Source organism: Hyla sarda, unplaced genomic scaffold (genome assembly GCF_029499605.1).
Source record: "Hyla sarda isolate aHylSar1 unplaced genomic scaffold, aHylSar1.hap1 scaffold_1246, whole genome shotgun sequence".
Lineage (NCBI taxonomy): Eukaryota > Metazoa > Chordata > Amphibia > Anura > Hylidae > Hyla > Hyla sarda.
This window is the reverse complement of record NW_026607867.1, coordinates 25,563-47,653: the sequence shown is the minus strand read 5'-3', so window position 1 is coordinate 47,653 and position 22,091 is coordinate 25,563. Positions and strand designations below refer to the sequence as shown.

Here is a 22,091-nt window from a genome sequence, read left to right as displayed (position 1 = left end):
GGGGACCTGGTCATGAAATGGAGAGATTGGACATGTAATGAAGGGATTGGATATGAAATGCGGGGATTGGACAAGAAATGGGGGATTTGAAATGCAATGGGGAATTGGACATGTTATGGGGGGATTGGTCATGTAATGGGCGAGGCTGGTCAAGAAATGGGGGGATTGGACATGTAATGGGGGGATTGGACATGAAATGGGGGGATTGGACAAGAAATGGGGGATTGGAAATGTAATGGGGGATTGGAGATGAAATGGGGGGAATGGACATGTAATGGGGGAGATTGGAAGTGTAATGGGGGGGATTGGTCATGTAATGGGGGGATTGGACATGAAATTTGAGGATTGGACATGTCATGGGGGATTGGACATGAAATGGGGGATTGGACATGAACTGGGGGAATTGGACATGTAATGGGGGGATTGGACATGAAATTGGGGGATTGGACATGAAATTGGGGGATTGGACATGAAATTGGGGGATTGGTCATGTAATGGGGGGATTGGACAAGAAATGGGGGGACTGGACATGAAATGGGGGAGATTGGACATGTCATGGGGGAATTGGACATGAAATGGGGGGAGATTGAACATGTAATAGGGGGGATTGGACATGTAATGGGGGTATTGGTCATGAAATGGGGGGCGGGGGTTGGTCATGAAATGGAGGGATTGGACATGAAATGGAGGGATTGGACAAGAAATGGAGGGATTGGACAATAAATGGGGGATTGGACATGTAATGGGGGGATTGGACATAGAATGGGGGAATTAGACATATAATGGGGGATTGGACATGTAATGGGGGAATTTGACATGTAATGGGGGATTGGACATGAAATGGGGGAATTAGACATGTAATGTGGGGGATTGGACATGTAATGGGGGATTGGTCATGTAATGGGGATTGGACATGTAATGGGGGATTGGTCATGAAATGGGGGGGTTGGACATGAAATGGAGGGAGTGGACATGAAATGGGGGGATTGGACATTAAATGGGGGGATTGGACATGTAATGGGGGAATTGGACATGAAATGGGGGGATTGGACATGTAATGGGGGGGATTGGACATGAAATGGGGGGATTGGACATGTAATGGGGGGGATTGGACATGTAATGGGGGGGGGAATGGACATGTAATGGGGGGGTGGACATGAAATAGGGGGATTGGACATGAAATGGGGGGATTGGACATGAAATGGGGGGATTGGACATGTAATGGGGGGATTGGTCATGAAATGGGGGGATTGGTCATGTAATGGGGGATTGGACATGTAATGGGGGATTGGACATGAAATGGGGAAGATTGGAAGTGTAATGGGAGATTGGTTATGTAATGGGGGGATTGGACATGAAATTGGGGGATTGGACATGTAATGGGGGCATTGGACATGTAATGGGGGATTGGACATGAAACGGGGGGATTGGACATGAAATGGGGGGATTGGACATGTAATGGGGGATTGGTCATGAAATTGGGGGTTTGGACATGTAATAGGGGGATTGGACATATAATGGGGGATTGGACATGAAATGCGGTATTGGACAAGTAATGGGGGAGATCGGAAGTGTAATGGGGGGATTGGTCATGTAATTGGGGTATTGGACATGAAATTGAGGGATTGGATATGTAATGGGGGGATTGGACATGTAATGGGGGATTGGACATGAAATGGGGAGATAGGAAGTGTAATGGGGGATTGGTCATGTAATGGGGGGATTGGACATGAAATGGGGGAGATTGGTCATGAAATGGGGGGATTGGACATGAAATGGGGGGATTGGACATGAAATGGGGGAGATCGGTCATGAAATGGGGGGATTGGTCATGTAATGAGGGCTTGGACATGAAATGGGGGGATTGGACAAGAAATGGGGGGATTGGACATGAAATGGTGGATTGGACATGAAATGGTGGGATTGGACATGAATTGGGGGGATTGGACATGTAATGGGGGATTGGATATGAAATGGGGGGATTGGACATGAAATGGGGGGGATTGGACATGAAATGGGGGGGGACTGGATTGGGGGGGTTCTCTCATGGTGGAAGATACAGCCATCAATAGCAGGATTATGAGGATGCTCTGAGGGGGTCAGTATAGGAGGTGATAATTAAATACCCACTTTACTGTCACCCCAGGGCTCCCCTCCTATATCATGTGGGATAAATGTGATGCCCATCGCTGTCCCAGTTAATCAAACAACAAAAAACGTGCATACAATGGAGGATGCCTGCAGCGGACTACAAGTGCCACAATAGAATCCTACACCAGATAGACGGTGCGGATGTGTAACAATTAGAATAATACAGGAATATGGGTCACGACTGTGGTAGATGTAACAGTGACATTGGCTAATCCCTCAACACTGAGGTTAAAATGGAGACATTCGCCAGTGTATCCTTATATGAAGGACACACCAGAACCCGCACACCAACGCCAGTATATCCTTATATGAAGGACACACCAGAGCCCGCACACCAACGCCAGTATATCCTTATATGAAGAACACACCAGAGCCCGCACACCAACGCCAGTATATCCTTATATGAAGGACACACCAGAGCCCGCACACCAACGCCAGTATATCCTTATATGAAGGACACACCAGAGCCCGCACACCAACGCCAGTATATCCTTATATGAAGGACACACGAGAGCCCGCACACCAACGCCAGTATATCCTTATATGAAGGACACACCAGAGCCCGCACACCAACACCAGTATATCCTTATATGAAGGACACACCAGAGCCCGCACACCAACGCCAGTATGTCCTTATATGAAGGACACACCAGAGCCCGCACACCAACGCCAGTATATCCTTATATGAAGGACACACCAGAGCCCGCACACCAACGCCAGTATATCCTTATATGAAGGACACACCAGAGCCCGCACACCAACGCCAGTGTATCCTTATATGAAGGACACACCAGAGCCCGCACACCAACGCCAGTATATCCTTATATGAAGGACACACCAGAGCCCGCACACCAACGCCAGTATATCCTTATATGAAGGACATACCAGAGCCCGCACACCAACGCCAGTATATCCTTATATGAAGGACACAGCAGAGCCCGCACACCAACGCCAGTATATCCTTATATGAAGGACACACCAGAGCCCGCACACCAACGCCAGTATATCCTTATATGAAGGACACACCAGAGCCCGCACACCAACGCCAGTATATCCTTATATGAAGGACACACCAGAGCCCGCACACCAACGCCAGTATATCCTTATATGAAGGACACACCAGAGCCCGCACACCAACGCCAGTATATCCTTATATGAAGGACACACCAGAGCCCGCACACCAACGCCAGTATATCCTTATATGAAGGACACACCAGAGCCCGCACCCCAACGCCAGTATATCCTTATATGAAGGACACACCAGAGCCCGCACACCAACGCCAGTATATCCTTATATGAAGGACACACCAGAGCCCGCACACCAACGCCAGTATATCCTTATATGAAGGACACACCAGAGCCCGCACACCAACGCCAAGGTTTCTCAGATGGCACGGGACCCAACGCTAACCTACCTGTGCATGATAAGCAAAACAGGGGCCAGTGGGCAATTACAGAAGTATTAGGCCGACATGCAGCCTCCTCCCAGTAACCTCCAGTGTGGACTGAGCACATATACAATGGGAGGAGGGAGAGAGGCTACAAGCCCCACCTGAGTTGGCTGATATCGGTGCCGGCCTCACAGGTGCAACCCTAATGCTGCCCGGAAAATGTTCAAGGCGCATCCACCACAGTAGTGACCTAAATCCCTGTATTATTCTAATTGTTACACATCCGCACCGTCTATCTGGTGTAGGATTCTATTGTGGCACTTGTAGTCCGCTGCAGGCATCCTCCATTGTATGCATTTTTATGCTGGGGATCGCCCCTAGCAACAGACTACAAGGGCAGGATCTGCTCCCCCAGTATAAATGCCCTTGTAGTCTGTTGCTAGGGGCGATCCCCAGCATAAAAATGCATACAATGGAGGATGCCTGCAGGGACTACAAGTGCCACAATAGAATCCTACACCAGATAGACGGTGCGGATGTGTAACAATTAGAATAATACAGGAATATAGGTCACTACTGTGGTGGATGCGCCTTGAACATTTTCCGGGCAGCATTAGGGTTGCACCTGTGAGGCCGGCACCTATATCAGCCAACTCAGGTGGGGCTTGTAGCCTCTCTCCCTCCTCCCATTGTATGTGCTCAGTCCACACTGGAGGTTACTGGGAGGAGGCTGGACGTCATTGTATATGTGCTCAGTCACACTGGAGGTTACTGGGAGGAGGCTGGACGTCATTGTATATGTGCTCAGTCACACTGGAGGTTACTGGGAGGAGGCTGCATGTGGGCCTAGTGCTACTGTAATTGCCCACTGGCCCCTGTTTTGCTTATCACGCACAGGTAGGTTAGTGTTAGGTCCCGTGCCATCTGAGAAACCTTGGCGTTGGTGTGCGGGCTCTGGTGTGTCCTTCATATAAGGATATACTGGCGTTGGGGTGCGGGCTCTGGTGTGTCCTTCATATAAGGATATACTGGCGTTGGTGTGCGGGCTCTGGTGTGTCCTTCATATAAGGATATACTGGCGTTGGTGTGCGGGCTCTGGTGTGTCCTTCATATAAGGATATACTGGCGTTGGTGTGCGGGCTCTGGTGTGTCCTTCATATAAGGATATACTGGCGTTGGTGTGCGGGCTCTGGTGTGTCCTTCATATAAGGATATACTGGCGTTGGTGTGCGGGCTCTGGTGTGTCCTTCATATAAGGATATACTGGTGTTGGTGTGCGGGCTCTGGTGTGTCCTTCATATAAGGATATACTGGCGTTGGTGTGCGGGCTCTGGTGTGTCCTTCATATAAGGATATACTGGCGTTGGTGTGCGGGCTCTGGTGTGTCCTTCATATAAGGATATACTGGCGTTGGTGTGCGGGCTCTGGTGTGTCCTTCATATAAGGATATACTGGCGTTGGTGTGCGGGCTCTGGTGTGTCCTTCATATAAGGATACACTGGCGTTGGGGTGCGGGCTCTGGTGTGTCCTTCATATAAGGATATACTGGCGTTGGTGTGCGGGCTCTGGTGTGTCCTTCATATAAGGATATACTGGCGTTGGTGTGCGGGCTCTGGTGTGTCCTTCATATAAGGATATACTGGCGTTGGTGTGCGGGCTCTGGTGCGTCCTTCATATAAGGATATACTGGCGTTGGTGTGCGGGCTCTGGTGTGTCCTTCATATAAGGATATATTGGCGTTGGTGTGCGGGCTCTGGTGTGTCCTTCATATAAGGATATACTGGCGTTGGTGTGCGGGCTCTGGGGTGTCCTTCATATAAGGATATACTGGCGTTGGTGTGCGGGCTCTGGTGTGTCCTTCATATAAGGATATACTGGCGTTGGTGTGCGGGCTCTGGTGTGTCCTTCATATAAGGATATACTGGCGTTGGTGTGCGGGCTCTGGTGTGTCCTTCATATAAGGATATACTGGCGTTGGTGTGCGGGCTCTGGTGTGTCCTTCATATAAGGATATACTGGCGTTGGTGTGCGGGCTCTGGTGTGTCCTTCATATAAGGATATACTGGCGTTGGTGTGCGGGCTCTGGTGTGTCCTACATATAAGGATATACTGGCGTTGGTGTGCGGGCTCTGGTGTGTCCTTCATATAAGGATATACTGGCGTTGGGGTGCGGGCTCTGGTGTGTCCTTCATATAAGGATATACTGGCGTTGGTGTGCGGGCTCTGGTGTGTCCTTCATATAAGGATATACTGGTGTTGGTGTGTGGGCTCTGGTGTGTCCTTCATATAAGGATATACTGGTGTTGGTGTGCGGGCTCTGGTGTGTCCTTCATATAAGGATATACTGGCGTTGGTGTGCGGGCTCTGGTGTGTCCTTCATATAAGGATATACTGGCGTTGGTGTGCGGGCTCTGGTGTGTCCTTCATATAAGGATATACTGGCGTTGGTGTGCGGGCTCTGGTGTGTCCTTCATATAAGGATATACTGGCGTTGGTGTGCGGGCTCTGGTGTGTCCTTCATATAAGGATATACTGGTGTTGGTGTGTGGGCTCTGGTGTGTCCTTCATATAAGGATATACTGGCGTTGGTGTGCGGGCTCTGGTGTGTCCTTCATATAAGGATATACTGGCGTTGGTGTGCGGGCTCTGGTGTGTCCTTCATATAAGGATATACTGGCGTTGGTGTGCGGGCTCTGGTGTGTCCTTCATATAAGGATATACTGGCGTTGGTGTGCGGGCTCTGGTGTGTCCTTCATATAAGGATATACTGGCGTTGGTGTGCGGGCTCTGGTGTGTCCTTCATATAAGGATATACTGGCGAATGTCTCAATTTTACATCAGTGTTGAGGGATTAGATGTCATTATATACATCTACCACAGTAGTGACCCATATTCCTGTATTGTACTGTCCCAGTTAATGCAGAGAGGGTCCAGCAGTAAAGATCAGTGTAGGGTGGTCTATGTACAGAGGTCCCGGGAGAGACCAGTACCCTCCATTATATGGGTACACGACTACAGCCACACAAACTACCCTAAACTGGGCCAGAATTATGGAACATATCTGTGAGGTACAGCAGGGGGCGCTCTCACATGTTTCCATGGTCATCCTTACTATTACCCCCCTAAACACACTGGGCTCCCACCAATCTACATTAAGGATGACACCCCTCTACTCACTTGTGATGGTACCGGCCAGACCCAGGACAAAGCTACTTTCCTCCATGTCCTCCTCCTGACTAACGGAGAGCGACTCCACCAAACTGCTGACGGTCTGAGCAGCCAAACTGAAGAACTCTGTGGTCCTATCCTGCCGGCCAGAGGGGAGAACTAGAGATTAGTCCCAGCGGAGGACCCCTGACCTCCTCCTGCCCCCCCCCCCCCCCGCCTCCTCCTGACTAACGGAGAGCGACTCCACCAAACTGCTGACGGTCTGAGCGGCCAAACCGAAGAACTCTGTGATCCTATCCAGCCGGCCAGGGGGGAGAACTAGAAATTAGTCCCAGCGGAGGACCCCCGGCCTCCTCCTGCCCCCCCCCCCCCTGCATCCTCCTGCCTTCCCTTGTCCTGCCCCTCCCCTGTCTCCTCCTGCCTCCCGCAGGTCTCTTGCTGCCCCCACCTCCTCCAGCCTCCCTCCGGCCTCCAACTGCCTCCTCCCTGCCTCCTCCAGCCTCCCCCCGGCCTCCTCCTGCCTCCCCCCCACCTCCTCCTGCCTCCCCCAGGCCTCTTCCTGCCCCCACCTCCACCAGCCTCCCCCCGGCCTCCAACTGCCTCCTCCCTGCCATCTCCAGCCTCCCCTCGCCTCCTCCTCCTGGGCGGTGGACTATCATTCCTGCGGATGATGACGCTTCTCCCACCTTTCTGTCTTGATGGTGTCCACACCGCATTAGTGTCATTACAGGTGGTGTCCACACCCCATTAGTGTCATTACAGGTGGTGTCCACACCCCATTAGTGTCATTACAGGTGGTGCCCACACCCCATTAGTGTAATTACAGGTGGTGCCCACACCCCATTAGTGTCATTACAGGTGGTGCCCGCACCCCATTAGAGTCATTACAGGTGGTGTCCACACCCCATTAGTGTCATTACAGGTGGTGTCCACACTGCATTAGTGTTATTACAGGTGGTGTCCACACTGCATTAGTGTCATTACAGGTGGTGTCCACACCCCATTAGTGTCATTACAGGTGGTGCCCACACCCCATTAGTGTCATTACAGGTGGTGCCCACACCCCATTAGTGTCATTACAGGTGTTGTCCACACTGCATTAGTGTCATTACAGGTGGTGTCCACACTGCATTAGTGTCATTACAGGTGGTGCCCACAGCGCATTAGTGTCATTACAGGTGGTGCCCACACCCCATTAGTGTCATTACAGGTGGTGCCCACACCCCATTAGTGTCATTACAGGTGGTGTCCACACCCCATTAGTGTTATTACAGGTGGTGCCCACACCCCATTAGTGTTATTACAGGTGGTGCCCACACCCCATTAGTGTCATTACAGGTGTTGTCCACACCCCATTAGTGTCATTACAGGTGGTGTCCACACCCCATTAGTGTAATTACAGGTGGTGCCCACACCGCATTAGTGTCATTACAGGTGTTGTCCACACCCCATTAGTGTTATTACAGGTGGTGCCCACACCCCATTAGTGTTATTACAGGTGTTGTCCACACCCCATTAGTGTTATTACAGGTGTTGTCCACACCCCATTAGTGTTATTACAGGTGGTGTCCACACCCCATTGGTGTCATTACAGGTGTTGTCCACACCCCATTTGTGTTATTACAGGTGGTGTCCACACCCCATTAGTGTTATTACAGGTGGTGCCCACACCCCATTAGTGTCATTACAGGTGTTGTCCACACCCCATTAGTGTTATTACAGGTGGTGTCCACACCCCATTAGTGTCATTACAGGTGGTGCCCACACCCCATTAGTGTCATTACAGGTGGTGTCCACACCCCATTAGTGTCATTACAGGTGGTGTCCACACCCCATTAGTGTCATTACAGGTGGTGTCCACACCCCATTAGTGTCATTACAGGTGGTGCCCACACCCCATTAGAGTCATTACAGGTGGTGTCCACACTCCATTAATGTCATTACAGGTGTTGTCCACACCCCATTAGTGTTATTACAGGTGGTGTCCACACCCCATTAGTGTCATTACAGGTGGTGCCCACACCCCATTAGTGTCATTACAGGTGGTGCCCACACCCCATTAGTGTCATTACAGGTGGTGTCCACACCCCATTAGTGTAATTACAGGTGTTGTCCACACCCCATTAGTGTCATTACAGGTGGTGCCCACACCCCATTAGTGTCATTACAGGTGGTGCCCACACCCCATTAGTGTTATTACAGGTGGTGCCCACACCCCATTAGTTTTATTACAGGTGGTGCCCACACCCCATTAGTGTTGTTACAGGTGGTGCCCACACCCCATTAGTGTTATTACAGGTGGTGCCCACACCCCATTAGTGTCATTACAGGTGTTGTCCACACCCCATTAGTGTCATTACAGGTGGTGCCCACATCCCATTAGTGTTATTACAGGTGGTGCCCACACCCCATTAGTGTTATTACAGGTGGTGCCCACACCCCATTGGTGTCATTACAGGTGTTGTCCACACCCCATTAGTGTTATTACAGGTGGTGCCCACACCCCATTAGTGTCATTACAGGTGTTGTCCACACCCCATTAGTGTTATTACAGGTGGTGTCCACACCCCATTAGTGTCATTACAGGTGGTGCCCACACCCCATTAGTGTCATTACAGGTGGTGCCCACATCCCATTAGTGTTATTACAGGTGGTGTCCACACCCCATTAGTGTCATTACAGGTGGTGCCCACACCCCATTAGTGTCATTACAGGTCTTGTCCACACCCCATTAGTGTCATTACAGGTGGTGTCCACACCCCATTAGTGTCATTACAGGTGGTGCCCACACCCCATTAGTGTCATTACAGGTGGTGTCCACACCCCATTAGAGTCATTACAGGTGGTGCCCACACCCCATTAGTGTCATTACAGGTGTTGTCCACACCCCATTAGTGTTATTACAGGTGGTGTCCACACCCCATTAGTGTCATTACAGGTGGTGCCCACACCCCATTAGTGTCATTACAGGTGGTGTCCACACCCCATTAGTGTCATTACAGGTGGTGCCCACACCCCATTAGTGTTATTACAGGTGTTGTCCACACCCCATTAGTGTTATTACAGGTGGTGTCCACACCCCATTAGTGTCATTACAGGTGGTGCCCACACCCCATTAGTGTCATTACAGGTGTTGTCCACACCCCATTAGTGTTATTACAGGTGGTGCCCACACCCCATTAGTGTTATTACAGGTGGTGTCCACACCCCATTAGTGTCATTACAGGTGGTGTCCACACCCCATTAGTGTCATTACAGGTGGTGTCCACACCGCATTAGTGTTATTACAGGTGGTGTCCACACCCCATTAGTGTCATTACAGGTGGTGCCCACACCCCATTAGTGTCATTACAGGTGTTGTCCACACCCCATCAGTGTTATTACAGGTGGTGTCCACACCCCATTAGTGTAATTACAGGTGGTGCCTACACCCCATTAGTGTCATTACAGGTGGTGCCCACACCCCATTAGTGTCATTACAGGTGTTGTCCACACCCCATTAGTGTTATTACAAGTGGTGTCCACACCCCATTAGTGTCATTACAGGTGGTGCCCACACCCCATTAGTGTCATTACAGGTGGTGTCCACACCCCATTAGTGTTATTACAGGTGGTGTCCACACCCCATTAGTGTCATTACAGGTGGTGCCCACACCCCATTAGTGTCATTACAGGTCGTGACCACACCGCATTAGTGTCATTACAGGTGGTGTCCACACCCCATTAGTGTCATTACAGGTGGTGTCCACACCCCATTAGTGTCATTACAGGTGGTGCCCGCACCCCATTAGAGTCATTACAGGTGGTGTCCACACCCCATTAGTGTCATTACAGGTGTTGTCCACACCCCATTAGTGTTATTACAGGTGGTGTCCACACCCCATTAGTGTCATTACAGGTGGTGTCCACACCGCATTAGTGTCATTACAGGTGGTGTCCACACCGCATAAGTGTTATTACAGGTGGTGTCCACACCCCATTAGTGTCATTACAGGTGGTGCCCACACCCCATTAGTGTTATTACAGGTGGTGCCCACACCCCACAAAAAATGCATTACGTCTGCTCCCAGTCCTGTCAGTCAAACTCCAGTGGCTCCTCCTATACCAGGTCTCCCCAAGGCCTATCAGGACTATGCCGATGTTTTTTGCAAAAAACAAACAGAGACTTTGCCTCCTCACAGGCCTCATGACTGCCCTATTGATCTCCTTCCTGGTACTACTCCACCCCGGGGCAGGATCTATCCTCTGTCTGCTCCTGAGACTCAAGCCATGTCGGACTACATCTAAAAAAATGTAAAGAGGGGATTCATCCGCAAGTCTTCATCCCCTGCCGGAGTGGGGTTCTTCTTTGTCTCCAAAAAAGACGGTTCCTTACGGCCGTGCATCGATTACCGCGGTTTAAATAAAATCACTATCAAAAACCGCTATCCCCTGCCTCTTATCTCGGAACTCTTTGACCGCCTACGTGGCGCTAACATCTTCACCAAATTGGACTTAAGAGGCGCATATAATCTCATCCGCATCAGGAAAGGGGATGAGTGGAAGACCGCATTTAATACCAGAGACGGACATTTTGAATATCTGGTTATGCCCTTTGGGCTCTGCAACGCCCCCGCTGTCTTCCAGGACTTCGTGAATGAAATATTTCGGGATTTGTTATATAACTGTGTTGTGGTCTACCTGGACGACATTTTGATTTTTTCTTCTAGCCTCGAAGAACACCGCCGCCATGTCCGCCTAGTGCTCCAGAGACTCCATGAAAATCAATTATATGCCAAGATGGAGAAATGTCTCTTTGAATGCCAATCTATTCCCTTTCTAGGTTATCTAGTCTCTGGCCACGGCCTTCAAATGGACCCAGACAAGCTGTCAGCCGTTTTAGATTGGCCACGCCCCTCTGGACTCCGAGCTATCCAACGCTTCTTGGGGTTTGCCAATTACTACCGACAGTTTATTCCGCATTTTTCCACAATTGTGGCTCCAATTGTGGCCCTAACCAAGAAGAATGCCAACCCTAAGTCCTGGCCTCCCCAAGCGGATATGGCATTCAATCGCCTCAAAACTGCCTTTGCTTCTGCTCCCATACTCTCCAGACCTGATCCATCAAAACCCTTCTTGCTGGAGGTGGACCCCTCCTCGGTTGGACCCGGAGCTGTACTCCTACAAAAAAACTCTACCGGACATAACATTACTTGTGGTTTCTTTTCTAAAACCTTCTCTCCGGCGGAAAAAAATTACTCCATTGGTGACCGTGAACTTCTGGCCATTAAACTAGCCCTCGAAGAATGGAGGCACCTGCTGGAGGGTTCCAAACACCCGATCGTCATCTACACGGATCACAAGAATCTCTTGTATCTCCAGTCTGCCCAACGTTTGAACCCACGCCAGGCTAGGTGGTCGTTGTTTTTTGCCCGTTTTAACTTCGATATTCATTTTCGCCCTGCTGACAAAAACATCAGGGCTGACGCCCTTTCTCGTTCTTCTGATGTTTCCGAAGCGGAAGCCCCCCTGCAACACATTGTACCTCCTGAGTGTCTGATCTCCTCTGCTCCAGCTTCTATCAGACAAACACCTCCTGGAAAGACTTTCGTCCCTCCACGCCAGCGCCTCAAGATCCTCAGGTGGGGACATTCCTCGCACCTCGCCGGCCATGCTGACATCAAGAAGTCCATCCAACTCATATCTCGTTTATATTGGTGGCCTACCCTGGAGGCAGATGTTGCTGATTTCATTTGGGCCTGTACAGTTTGTGCCCGGGACAAGACTCCTTGCCAGAAGCCTGCCGGTCTCCTTCATCCTTTGCCTGTTCCTGAGTTACCATGGTCTCAAATTGCCATGGATTTTATTACAGACCTGCCTTTATCCCATGGCAACACAGTCATCTGGGTGGTCGTTGATCGTTTCTCCAAGATGGCACATTTTATTCCACTTCCAGGTCTTCCTTCAGCGCCACAGTTGGCGAAGCAATTTTTTGTACACATTTTTCGCCTTCACGGGCTTCCCACGCTTATCGTCTCGGATAGAGGCGTTCAATTTGTATCGAAATTTTGGAGAGCTCTCTGTAATCAACTAAAAATCAAATTAAATTTCTCGTCCTCCTATCATCCCCAATCCAATGGGCAAGTAGAGAGAGTTAATCAGATCCTTGGTGACTATTTGCGACATTTTGTTTCCTCCCGCCAGGACGATTGGGCCGATCTTCTACCCTGGGCTGAATTCTCGTACAATTTCAGGGACTCTGAATTCTCCGCCAAATCCCCGTTCTTTGTGGTGTACAGCTGTCACCCTCTGCCCCCCCTCCCCACTCCCACTTCTTCTGGTTTGCCTGCTGTTGATGAAGTTACCCGGGACTTCTCCACCATCTGGAAGGAAACTCAAAAATCTCTTCTACAGGCCTCATCCCGGATGAAGAAGCATGCTGACAAAAAGAGAAGAACTCCTCCTGTCTTTGCTCCTGGAGACAAAGTGTGGCTCTCCGCCAAGTATATACGCTTCTGTGTCCCCAGTTATAAGCTGGGACCACGTTATCTTGGACCCTTTAAAATCAAGAGTCAAATCAATCCTGTCTCCTACAAACTCCTTCTTCCCCCTTCTCTCCGTATTCCTAACGCTTTTCATGTTTCTCTCCTTAAACCGCTTGTCCTTAACCGCTTCTCTCCCAAGGTTGTCGCTCCAGCACCTGTCTCTGGCTCCTCCGATGTCTTCACTGTTAAAGAGATTCTTGCTTCTAAGACGGTCAGAGGTAAAAAAAAATTCTCGGAGATTGGGAGAATTGTGGACCTGAGGAGAGGTCTTGGGAACCCGAGGATAACATCCTCGACAAAGACCTCATTCACAAGTTCTCGGGTTCCAAAAAGAGGGGGAGACCCAAGGGGGGGGGGGGTACTGTTACGCCGAGCGCTCCGGGTCCCCGCTCCTCCCCGGAGCGCTCACAGCGTTTACCTGCTCGCAGCGTCCCGGTCAGACCCGCTGACCGGGAGCGCTGCACTAGTGTCTCTGGCGGGGATGCGACCCGCGATGTGGGACGCGCCCGCTGGCAATTCGCATCTCAGCCGGCTTATCCAACCTGTTCCCCGTTTGTCCAGTCCCGGCACACGCGGCCCCGCTCCCTAGGGCGCACGCGCGCCGGCTCTCTGCGATTTAAAGGACCAGTGCGCCGCTGATTGGCGCCTGGTCCAATTAGTTACTTCACCTGTTCCTTAGCCTATATTACCTCACTTCCCTTCCCAGTATTGCCGGATCTTGTTGCCATTGTGCCAGTGAAAGCGTTCCTTGTATGTCCCAAGCCAGTGTTCCAGACCTTCTGCCGTTGCCCCTGACTACGATCCTTGCTGCCTGCCCTGACCTTCTGCTACATCCGACCCTGCTCTTGCCTAATCCCTTGTACCGCGCCTATCTCAGCCGTCAGTCGGGGTTGAGTCGCTATCGTGTGGAACGACCTGGGGGTTACCTGCCGCAGCAAGTCCATCCAGCTGTGCGGCGGGCTCTGCTGAATACCAGTAACCCCTTAGACTCCGTCCCCCTGGTACGGCCCACGTCATCACCCCACTGACACAGAAGATCCACCACCAGTATCCTCACAGTACCCGGATCCTGACAATCTTCCTGTATCTCGCTTGTTAAAGCCCTTGTACATCTTTACGGTCAATGGAGAAAGACTGTACTGTACTGTGCCGCACTGAACTGTTGTCTATGCAGTTCGGAGCCTCGCATAAGGAGAACTTGTCTTTCTATGTCCTCCCTTATTGTATTTCTCCTCTCTTACTTGGCCTTACATGGTTGCAACTCCTTGCTCCGCAGCTGGATTGGAAAACGAGAGAAGTTCTTCATTGGGGTCCGCATTGCAAGAACCATTGTATTCAAATACGTTTGATTAAGCTGAAACCATCTTCTTGTCCTCTACCCGGTTTGCCATCGTTCCGACATGACTTTGCTGATGTCTTTAGTGAAAAACAAGCTGAAGTGTTACCACCACATTGTCCATATGACTGTCCTATTGACTTACTGTCCGGCTCCACACCTCCTTGGGGCAGAATACACCCTTTATCTGTCCCTGAAACTCAGGCTACAGTATGTCTAATTACGTTCAGGAGAATCTTTAAAAGGGATTTATCAGGAAGTCCTCTTCCCCTGCCGGAGCCGGGTTCTTCTTTGTAGAAAAGAAAGACGGCTCTCTGCGACCTTGCATCGTCTACCGAGGCTTGAATAAAATTACGATAAAGAACCGGTACCCACTTCCTTTAATCTCAGAATTATTTGATCGTCAGCGGGGTGCCAGGATCTTCTGTAAACAAGATCTTTGTGGGGCCTATAATTTGATTCGTATACAAGAAGGGGACGAATGGAAGACTGCATTTAATACTTGTGACGGACATTTTGAGTATCTGGTGATGCCATTTGGACTCTGTAATGCTCCGGCAGTCTTCCAGGAGTTTGTCAATGACCTCCTATATTCCTGTGTTGTTGTCTATTTGGATGACATTCTCATCTACTCCCCCAATCGCCACACTCATCGTTCTCACCTCCGCCAAGTTTCACAGCGCCTCCGAGACAATCATCTCTATGCAAAACTGGAAAAGTGTACTTTTGAGAAGACCAGCCTTCCATTTCTGGGGTATATTGTTACCAGTAGACTTGTGCACTAGAAAAATTTTCGTTTAATTTCGTTTCGTTTTTTCGTTTTGTAAAAAAATTTCGGTTCGGCAATGTTTTCGGTTTAGATTTTTCGGATACATTCGGTATTCGTGTTGTTTTTTTCGGATACATTCGGTATTCGGGTACATTCGGTAAATCTTTTTAGTCTTTTTTTGGACTTTAGCGATCCTAATAAATAATGGAGATACCTTTTTTATTAAAATTTCGCAGGGTATCATAAAAAAATCATAATAAAAAAGATACAGTGGTGATGAAAAAAATTGTATCTAATGAAATGTATCTTTTTTATTATGAAATGTTTATTCATTTTTAAACAGGGATCAATTTATGTGAGCGGGTAAAGCACTAAAAATGGAGCCGACAATAATGAAAATGTAGTGTGTGCGTGTTTTTCACTGTTTTTTTTAAAACATTTTTTAGGTAGTACTACTACTCCCAGCATGGAACACACTCTTCCATGATGGGAGTAGTAGTTACCTGTACTAATTGACAGATCGCAGGGGTCCCTTGCGATCATCTTGTATAATGTATAGATGCGGCGGCTGCTCTTCTATGGTCCCCTGCACTCACGTATATATACACATATTCATATTTCCCGCAGAGCTGTGATTGGCCAGATGGTTCCAGCCAATCACAGCTCTCTGTGAGAAATAGGAATATGTGTATATATACGGCCGTGCAGGGGACCATAGGAGAGCGGCTGCCGCATTCATACATTATACTGGAGGATCGCAGCGGGCGTCAGGAGTGATACCCGCAGTGATCTTCCCTTTACTACAAGTACTACCACTCCCAACATGGAGTACACTCTGCTCCATGCTGGGAGCTGTAGTACCTGCATTAATAGACAGATCGCAGCGGGTGTCAGAAGTTACACTGGCTGCCATATGTCTATTAATGCAGGTACTACAGCTCCCAGCATGGAGCAGAGTGTGCTCCATGTTGGGAGTATTAGTACCTACAGTAAGGGACAGATCCCAGCGGATGTCACTCCTCCTGACACCCGCTGCGATCGTCCTTACGTGAATGTCGGGATCAGCTGTTCTCAGGGCTACAGAGCCGGGAGAACAGCTGACGCTGAGCCGTAGGTATACATCGTATATCTACTGCCCAGCAAGAACTTACAGTGAGCTTGCAATGTGTATACAGTATACACATTGCTGGCTCACTTAACCCCTTGCTGAGCTGTGCGCTATGCGCAAGCCCAGCAAGGGAAGAGTTAAATTACACTGCTGGACAGTGTAGGTTAACCCTTTGGGCGGTATACACTATATACAGCTATCTATAGATAGCTGTATACAGTGTATACAGAAGACGAAGTCCAGCTTACTTCCCTCGAGTCCCGGGCCGGGTTCGTGTAGCTCCGCCCCCTAGTGGTGACGTCATTAGGGGCGGAGCTACAGAAGGGAACAAGGCTAATTAATCTGAAGCTCTGTTCACATTGTACGTTTTGTATAATGTGAACAGACCCTTCTGGCAGTGTCTACCCAGACAGGGAGACTCCAGCTGTTGCTAAACTACAACTCCCAGCATGCCCAGACAGCCAAAGGCTGTCTGGGCATGCTGGGAGTTGTAGTTTTGCACCAATTGGTGGCTCCCTGTTTGGGTAGACATTGCATCATGGGTGCTCTCCCCAGCGGACAGCGCCAAAAATGTCATAACCAATTTTTTGTGTTTTTTTTTCTTCTCGTTTCAGATCCGTGTATGCAGAGGATTACTGCGGATTCGATGGATTACGGCGGATTATTTTTTTTCCCTTTAATAAAATGGTTAACGAGGGCTGTGGGGGAGTGTTTTTTTAAATAAAATAATTTTTCCAATGTGTTGTGTTTTTTTTATTTTTATTGAATTTTCAGGGTTAGTAGCGGAAGCTGTCTTATTGACGGAATCCATTACTGGGCCAGGGCTTAGTGCTAGCCCCAAAAACAGCTAGCGCTAACCCCCAATTATTACCCCGGTACCCACCGCCACAGGGGTGCCGGGAAGAGCCGGTACCAACAGGCCCGGAGCGTCAAAAATGGCGCTCCTGGACCTAGGCGGTAACAGGCTGGCGTTATTTAGGCTGGGGAGGGCCAGTAACAATGGTCCTCGCCCACCCTGGTAACGTCAGGCTGTTGCTGTTTGGTTGGTATTGTGCTGAGAATGAAAATACGGGGAACCCTATGCGTTTTTTTTTTTATTTAAATAAAAAAATTTAAAAAAAAAACGCATAGGGTTCCCCGTATTTTCATTCTCAGCCAGATACCAACCAAACAGCAACAGCCTGACGTTACCAGGGTGGGTGAGGACCATTGTTACTGGCCCTCCCCAGCCTAAATAACGCCAGCCTGTTACCGCCTAGGCCCAGGAGCGCCATTTTGACGCTCCGGGCCTGTTGGTACCGGCTCTTCCCGGCACCCCTGTGGCGTTGGGTACCGGGGTAATAATTGGGGGTTAGCGCTAGCTGTTTTTGGGGCTAGCACTAAGCCCTGGCCTAGTAATGGATTCCGTCAATAAGACAGCGTCCACTACTAACCTTGAAAATTCAATTAAAAAAAAAAACACAACACATTGGAAAAATTATTTTATTTAAAAAAACACTCCCCCACAGCCCTCGTTAACCATTTTATTAAAGGAAAAAATAAATAATCCGCCGTAATCCATCGAATTCGCAGTAATCCTCTGCATACACGGATCTGAAACGAGAAGAAAAAAACACAAAAAATTGGTTATGACATTTTTGGCGCTGTCCGCTGGGGAGAGCACCCATGATGCAATGTCTACCCAAACAGGGAGCCACCAATTGGTGCAAAACTATAACTCCCAGCATGCCCAGACAGCCTTTGGCTGTCTGGGCATGCTGGGAGTTGTAGTTTAGCAACAGCTGGAGTCTCCCTGTCTGGGTAGACACTGCCAGAAGGGTCTGTTCACATTATACATAACGTACAATGTGAACAGAGCTTCAGATTAATTAGCCTTGTTCCCTTCTGTAGCTCCGCCCCCTAATGACGTCATCACTAGGGGGCGGAGCTACACGAACCCCGCCCGGGACTCGAGGGAAGTAAGCTGGACTTCGTCTTCTGTATACACTGTATACAGCTATCTAAAGATAGTTGTATATAGTGTATACCGCCCAAAGGGTTAACCTACACTGTCCAGCAGTGTAAGTTAACTCTTCCCTTGCTGGGCTTGCGCATAGCGCACAGCTCAGCAAGGGGTTAAGTGAGCCAGCAATGTGTATACTGTATACACATTGCAAGCTCACTATAAGTTCTTGCTGGGCAGTAGATATACGATGTATACTGTATACACATTGCAGACTCACTGTAAGTTCTTGCTGGGCAGTATATATATATATATACGATGTATACCTACGGCTCAGCGTCAGCTGTTCTCCTGGCTCTGTAGCCCTGAGAACAGCTGATCCCGACATTCACATCAGGAGGATCGCAGCGGTGTCAGGAGGAGTGACATCCCTGGGATCTGTCCCTTACTGCAGGTACTAATACTCCCAACATGGAGCACACTCTGCTCCATGCTGGGAGCTGTAGTACCTGCATTAATAGACATATGGCAGCCAGTGTAACTTCTGACACCCGCTGCGATCTGTCTATTAATGCAGGTACTACAGCTCCCAGCATGGAGCAGAGTGTACTCCATGTTGGGAGTGGTAGTACTTGTAGTAAAGGGAAGATCACTGCGGGTATCACTCCTGACAGCCGCTGCGATCCTCCAGTATAATGTATGAATGCGGCGGCCGCTCTCCTATGGACCCCTGCACGGCCGTATATATACACATATTCCTATTTCTCACAGAGAGCTGTGATTGGCTGGAACCATCTGGCCAATCACAGCTCTGCGGGAAATATGAATATGTGTATATATACGTGAGTGCAGGGGACCATAGAAGAGCAGCCGCCGCATCTATACATTATACTGGAGGATCGCAAGGGACCCCTGCGATCTGTCAATTAGTACAGGTAACTACTACTCCCATCATGGAAGAGTGTGTTCCATGCTGGGAGTAGTAGTACTACCTAAAAAATGTTTTAAAAAAAAGTGAAAAACACGCACACACTACATTTTCATTATTGTCGGCTCCATTTTTAGTGCTTTACCCGCTCACATAAATTGATCCCTGTTTAAAAATGAATAAACATTTCATAATAAAAATGATACATTTCATTAGATACAATTTTTTCCATCACCACTGTATCTTTTTTATTATGATTTTTTTATGATACCCTACGAAATTTTTATAAAAAAGGTATCTCCATAATTTTTTAGGATCGCTAAAGTCCAAAAAAAGAATAAAAAGATTTACCGAATGTACCCGAATACCGAATGTATCCGAAAAATCAAACTATCTATATCCTTTTTATTATATTTGTTATCAGAATGAATTCTTCACGTTCGTTTACAGATAACGAATGCATTCGTTATTTACAGCAATAGGGTCGGGAAATAACGAATGTATTCGTTACTTTGCTATTCGTATTATCGTGGCTATTCGGGAATGTTCAAAATATGTTTTCGTGCATTCGGATCGGTCCGAATGCACGAAAACGGTAAAATTCGTTAATTTAGACATTCGTGCCGAACCGAATTGCACATGTCTAGTTACCAGTCAAGGTCTGCAAATGGATCCTAACAAGTTGTCCTCTGTACTGGATTGGCCTCGCCCTTCTGGCTTGAAAGCGATTCAGCGCTTCCTCGGCTTTGCCAATTATTATCGGCAATTTATTCCGCACTATTCCACTTTGGTTGCCCCCATCGTCTCTCTTACCAAAAAACTGCTAATCCGAAGGACTGGACTCCTGAGGCCAAAGAAGCGTTCAAACAGTTAAAATCCACCTTCGCTTCTGCTCTTGTGTTGTCAAGACCTGATCCAGGCAAGCCATTTATTTTGGAAGTGGATGCTTCTTCTGCTGGTGCAGGTGCTGCTTTTACACAAACATCATCCAAAGTAAAAACCGTAACCTACGGCTTCTTCTCTATGACTTTCTCCCCTGCGGAGAGAAACTAAACTATTGGAGATCGTGAGCTCTTGGCTTTTAAGTTGGCCTTGGAAGAATGGCGTCATTTCTTGGAGGGCTCTACATCCACTTACCGTTTATACTGACCACAAGAACTTGCTATTTCTACAGACTGCCCATCGTCTCGACCCTCGACAGGCTCGCTGGTCTGTGTTCTTCTCCAGATTTGACTTTTTTATTTACTTCCGTCCAGCTGAGAAGAATCTTCGGGCTGACGCACTATCTAGATCCTCTGAGGTACAAGACCAAGAATCGCACCCTCAGCATATTGTACCTCCTGATCGTGTCATTTCCGCAGCACCAGCAACTCTTCAGCACCTGCCTTCTGGGAAGATCTACATCACTACCCGCCTAAGGCTGGGTCCACACTACGTTTTGTCCCATACGGGAGCGCATACGGCAGGGGGGAGCTAAAACCTCGCGCTCCCGTATGTGACCGTATGCGCTCCCGTATGCCATTCACTTCAATGAGCCGACCGGAGTGAAACGTTCGGTCCGGTCGGCTCATTTTTGCGCCGTATACGCTTTTACAACCGGACCTAAAACCGTGGTTGACCACGGTTTTAGGTCCGGTTGTAAAAGCGCATACGGCGCAAAAATGAGCCGACCGGACCGAACGTTTCACTCCGGTCGGCTCATTGAAGTGAATGGCATACGGGAGCGCATACGGTCACATACGGGAGCGCGAGGTTTTAGCTCCCTCCTGCCGTATGCGCTCCCGTATGGGACAAAACGTAGTGTGGACCCAGCCTAAGACTCCGAATCTTGAAATGGGGTCATTCCTCTCTGTTGGCTGGTCATGCCAGTATACGTAAGTCTTTGCAGCTCATCTCCCGACAGTATTGGTGGCCAACTCTAAGACAAGATGTCGTTGACTTTGTTCGTTCCTGTTCGGTCTGTGCCCAGGACAAGACCCCTCGTGCCAAGCCTGCTGGTCTATTACATCCTTTGCCAGTTCCTGAGCTGCCCTGGACCGACATAGCAATGGACTTTATTACTGACCTTCCTTCTTCCAGCGGCAATACGGTCATCTGGGCTGTTGTGGATCGATTTTCTAAAATGGCTCATTTTGTGCCCTTGCCAGGTTTACCATATGCACCGCAGCTTGCCAAGCTATTCCTTGGTCATGTCTTCCGTTTCCATGTTTTGCCTACTCATATTGTCTCCGATCGGGGGGTCCAGTTCGTCTCCAAGTTCTGGAGGGCCCTCTGTTCTCGTCTCCAAGTTAAATTGGACTTCTCCTCGGCTTACCACCCACAATCTAATGGTCAGGTTGAAAGGGTGAATCAGGTCCAGAGGGACTATCTTTGCCATTTTGTCTCTGCTCACCAAGATGACTGCTGATGATCATACGGATTCTGAATCCACTGGAACTTCTTCCTTCTCGTCTATGGGCTTCATCCTCGTCCACCTCTTCCCTTGTCTTCCTCTTCCTCCAGAGAACCTATTTCTGACGAACTGGTACGGAATTTTGCCTCCATCTGGCAGAAGACTCGTCACTCCCTTCTTCATGCTACGACCCGTATGAAGTCGCAAGCGGACAGGAAAAGATGCCCTCCTCCCACGCTCTCCCCTGGGTACAAGGTGTGGTTGTCCTCCAGATACATCCGCTTTAAGGTACCCTCTTATAAACTGGGATCACGCTTTTTGGGTCCCTATAAAGTCAAAAAACAACTTAATCTTGTGACTTATTCCCTCCATCTGCCCGCCT

General features: G+C 49.0%; 1 protein-coding gene across 1 annotated transcript in view; it reads right to left on the bottom strand.

Moving 5' to 3' along the window:
- Positions 1–22,091, bottom strand: part of HSF2BP (heat shock transcription factor 2 binding protein) — a 62,957-nt gene that overhangs the window by 39,008 nt on the left and 1,858 nt on the right. The window contains exon 3 of the mRNA XM_056551856.1: positions 6,720–6,849. Within this exon, the coding sequence (XP_056407831.1) occupies positions 6,720–6,849 (130 nt within the window). The remainder of the gene's footprint in view (positions 1–6,719; positions 6,850–22,091) is intronic.